This window comes from Adiantum capillus-veneris, chromosome 4 (assembly GCF_014529385.1).
Source record: "Adiantum capillus-veneris isolate H3 chromosome 4, ASM1452938v2, whole genome shotgun sequence".
NCBI classification, from domain to species: Eukaryota; Viridiplantae; Streptophyta; class Polypodiopsida; order Polypodiales; family Pteridaceae; genus Adiantum; species Adiantum capillus-veneris.
Window position 1 is genome coordinate 26,893,723 of NC_140934.1, and position 3,663 is coordinate 26,897,385.

General features: G+C 47.1%; 1 protein-coding gene across 1 annotated transcript; it reads right to left on the bottom strand.

Annotated features, from left to right (window-relative positions):
• Positions 1-1,275: 1,275 nt before the first annotated feature.
• LOC147458896 (uncharacterized) lies at positions 1,276-2,760 on the bottom strand. The gene has a single exon (XM_086509718.1). It carries the CDS (start codon positions 2,566-2,568, stop codon positions 1,810-1,812), a length of 759 nt encoding a protein of 252 aa, XP_086365844.1. The 5' UTR covers positions 2,569-2,760; the 3' UTR covers positions 1,276-1,809.
• Positions 2,761-3,663: the final 903 nt, after the last annotated feature.

Sequence of the window (3,663 nt, forward strand, 5' to 3'; positions counted from 1 at the left end):
ATGTTTTGAAATCTTTTTTTTTTACTTTTAAATAATGTTCTTTAAATTTTATTAACAAGCAAAACAGAGGAAAACATCAAAATTTAAATGTTTAAGGTAGAAGCGAGGTTTGGTAATAGATGCGATAATTACAACAGCAATAATTGCGATAATATTAGCAGTAATATATGCGGCTATACCCCCGGTAATATTTGAAAAACAACCCCCCCCCCCCCCCCACGTCTCTATTTGACACCCTCATTTTTAAGAGGGGATCTACGGTCCCAGATGATTGTTCATTGTGGGCTGTTTGATTCATATGGAGGAAAAAAGAAGGGTATGTGGTGGGATTCAACCTCGCAACCTCCCCCTCCCAATGCTATTACTTTACCACTACACTACTGCGCGCATTTTGAAAGGCATGGAGGATGATAGCATTATATTCTGTAGTCCTACCTACCCGTCACGATCTCAGTTCACACTAAGTTTACTTCACGTTTACATCTAGTTTACATGCAAGTTCACAACGAGTTCACATTTGTTCGAGTTTACATCTAGTTTACATCATGTTCACATTCGGGATGAACGGCTGTGATCTTCGCCAAAAAACGATGCCGATTTCAATCGCAGATCCCCGCCAAAAAAATGAGGGTGTCAATTAGTGACGACCCCCCCCCCGCCCCCGCTTTGGCCAATCCATTTTGAACTTTCTCTCTCTACAAAACACAGTAAAAGGGCATAGTAAATGTTTTGAGATTTTCACAGTGGTAGGAGATCCATCCATGGTTACTCGTCTCTTGATGGTAAAGGCCAATCTTCGGCAAGAACAACGATGATGGTAAAGGTATCACACTCAATGGGCTAGATTTTGCAAGTTAATGTGCCTTGCTTGTGATGGAATTGATGGAATAAGTACAAGACAAGGAGCTTATAAGTTAAACTAACAAGGAGACAATGCATTGAAATTTACACCTTAGATTTGGCATGTTGGAGAAGGTGCAATGAGAAAAGAGAAGGGGGCTACTGACAGTACTCATTCCGAATCCGCTAGATCATGACCCCAAAATTATTAGCTAGATTATTTGTGTGTGTGTTGGGGGGGGGGGGGGGGGGGGGGGGGGGGGGGGGGGGGGGGGGAGAGAGAGAGAGAGAGAGAGTAGTTAACCTTTTGGCCATTTCTGCCTAGCTATAAGCCATTGTCAACTATTTTGTTTGCTATTTCTGAGCCACCGCATGTTGGCTATCGTATTTTCATGTGAGATAGTGAGAGATATCATTCATAAAGATCTCCTAGCGTAGGAATAGAGCCCTCCAATCCATCTAAATGAACAAACTTGGAAGTGAAGGCTTTAACTCTAGAAGATAAAGGGTGAAAAACAGAAATAATTGACGAGTCAACAGTAAACGCATTAGCTATAAAAACTGTCTAATATAAGCCTTCCTTTACATTTTCATTCCTATCATTCTAGCCTTTAAACTTTTCCATTGCTTCCTAAGGACGTTAGTCAATATATCTTATTGCTTAGCTGGTCAAGAGTAGGGACATGAATGGGAAGTAGCTTCAAATTAGCTAAGTTTAAGGCGAGGAGGCACTAATTTAGCAACGCAATATTTGCCATCAAAATCCACAGAAATCACGCCATGTTTTTCGCACCAGACTGCAGAGCTTCATCAATCTCCTGATACCTCTCCCTCTCGCGCGCATTAGGTCATGGACATGCTTTATTATTCAAGACAAAAAAATGTTCGAAGCTGTGCCTCTAATGCAGATCCACATGGCCACAATATCACAGGGTTGAAGGAGTCGCGGCGGGCGGAGGGGGGCGATCCTTATAGAATGAGCCTTCTCACCTTGTTATTAAGGTTGGCGCGGTTGCAGCTGGTATCGGCCTCTTGTGGGGCGACATTATATTGGGCTCCCAGAGATCGAGCCCTTTTGAAGCCCTTTGAATCTGCAGCAGCGCTAGCCATGTTATCCATCACTTTGTGCTGCGCCATGCGAACCGGGGTGAAGCAATTAAATGCTTTAGCATCGGGGACCGGGTATACTCGACCTTGGGCTGATCTGGGCGGAGATCCAGAGGAGGCATCGGAGATGTATACTGAGCCACGGCCGCCTGCACTGAGCGGCGTGGCCCCGTCGACCAAACGTCGAGAGGAAAGAGCTGGGGCGGCGGCGCTCAAAATGGGATGACTGTATTGCGGCTGGCTCTGCACTGGCAGCACGTGGCGAGCTCTGGAGTGATCCGCGATGAGAGAGTCGCGGGCATCCTGTGCTAGCCTGGTGTGGATGGCGCCCTGCAAGTACGCCTCCTCAGAACTGCTGCTGCTTGCGTACGTCGTCGAAGCCTGGAAGGCGTTCATGTGCGGCGCCACCAGGGGTCCGGGCCGCCCCTCACTACTATAATTCCAGCTGGTAGTGCAGTCTGTGTGAACATCATCGTCATCATCATCATCATGGTTATCCGGCCAGGAGCTGATTAGGTAGTCCGTCCAGCCAGACTCCAAAGCAGATGCTGCAGCTGCCGCCCGGCGACCACTGACGGCGTCGCTGAAGCCCGCACTAGTATTGTCACAGCTGTGCTCCATACAAAATCCCGATAGAGCATGTAACTGCTCTACAGCGACCAGATAGCACTCAATACGTTTACAGCTGCAACTGGCTAAAGTCTAGAGAGTTTGTGAAGCTACAAGCCCATAATATGATATCTGAGAGGGTGCGCTCTAGCATACCTACTCTACTGCATGATACCAGAAAGCAGTGCTACCACCGCCACCAGAACTGGGTACGGCACACGGCGCCCACACGGGACAGCTTGGGAGTGTGTGTCACTGTCGTGTCTCCCGTCTTAGTTGTGAGTCTTTTCTCTCTATTATAAAAGTATGCAAGCTCCTGCGGCCCTACAAGCCTACACCATTTCCATACTTTTTCGGCAGCTTTATATTTAACAAAATTATACCTTATTATTATAATTGGAAAGGCGTTCCGTGGAGTCTGGACTCAGGCAAGTTCGGACTCAGGACTCAAGACGAATCCATCGTAGCGTGACCTTTTTTAGCTCCAAGCAGGCAATCGCTATCGTTTTTCCAGAATGGGTTGCTTTCCAGAAAGCGAAAGCTGGACTGTGTGTAGGTATTTAGGAGCACATGGATGCCTGCAGAGTGAATATATCTCATAAAAAAGCCGGCCAGCTGTGGCACGTATCAGCCCAATTGATATGCTGCACATGACCTGCCCCTCGCTCCCCCGAGTCTGGCCCCACTCCGTGCGCCTTTCCAATCGCAACCGCAGGATTCTCATTCCCCTTTTGCCTTGCCACGTTCCCTCCTTGATTTCTCAACACCTGGCAATTTCTTGGCCTAGAAAACCACCCCCTTTCTAATACACTCAATTCATGACATCAACACAAATTCATCACGAATATTCTTCAATCTTAGTACGAGTATGGAGATGACAAAACTTCACCAATCCTAAGAGGAAGAGATAAATTTATAGAAAGAAAAAGGCCGAGGAGGAAACGCATAGATTTAATCATGGATGTAGCTCTAGGGCTTGCACCTATTTTGCTTTGTTGCCTCGAGGCCATGGAGCTAGGATGCTCGTGTCTAGTGATACGGCGAGGCGGAGCGAGGCCTGAGCATGCTAGGGTCGGGTGCTTGAAGGTGTTCGAGGGTAGAGTGCTT

Excerpts from the sequence above, each read along its gene's own strand:
- LOC147458896 (XM_086509718.1), bottom strand. The coding sequence starts at position 2,568 with ATGGAGCACAGCTGTGACAATACTAGTGCGGGCTTCAGCGACGCCGTC.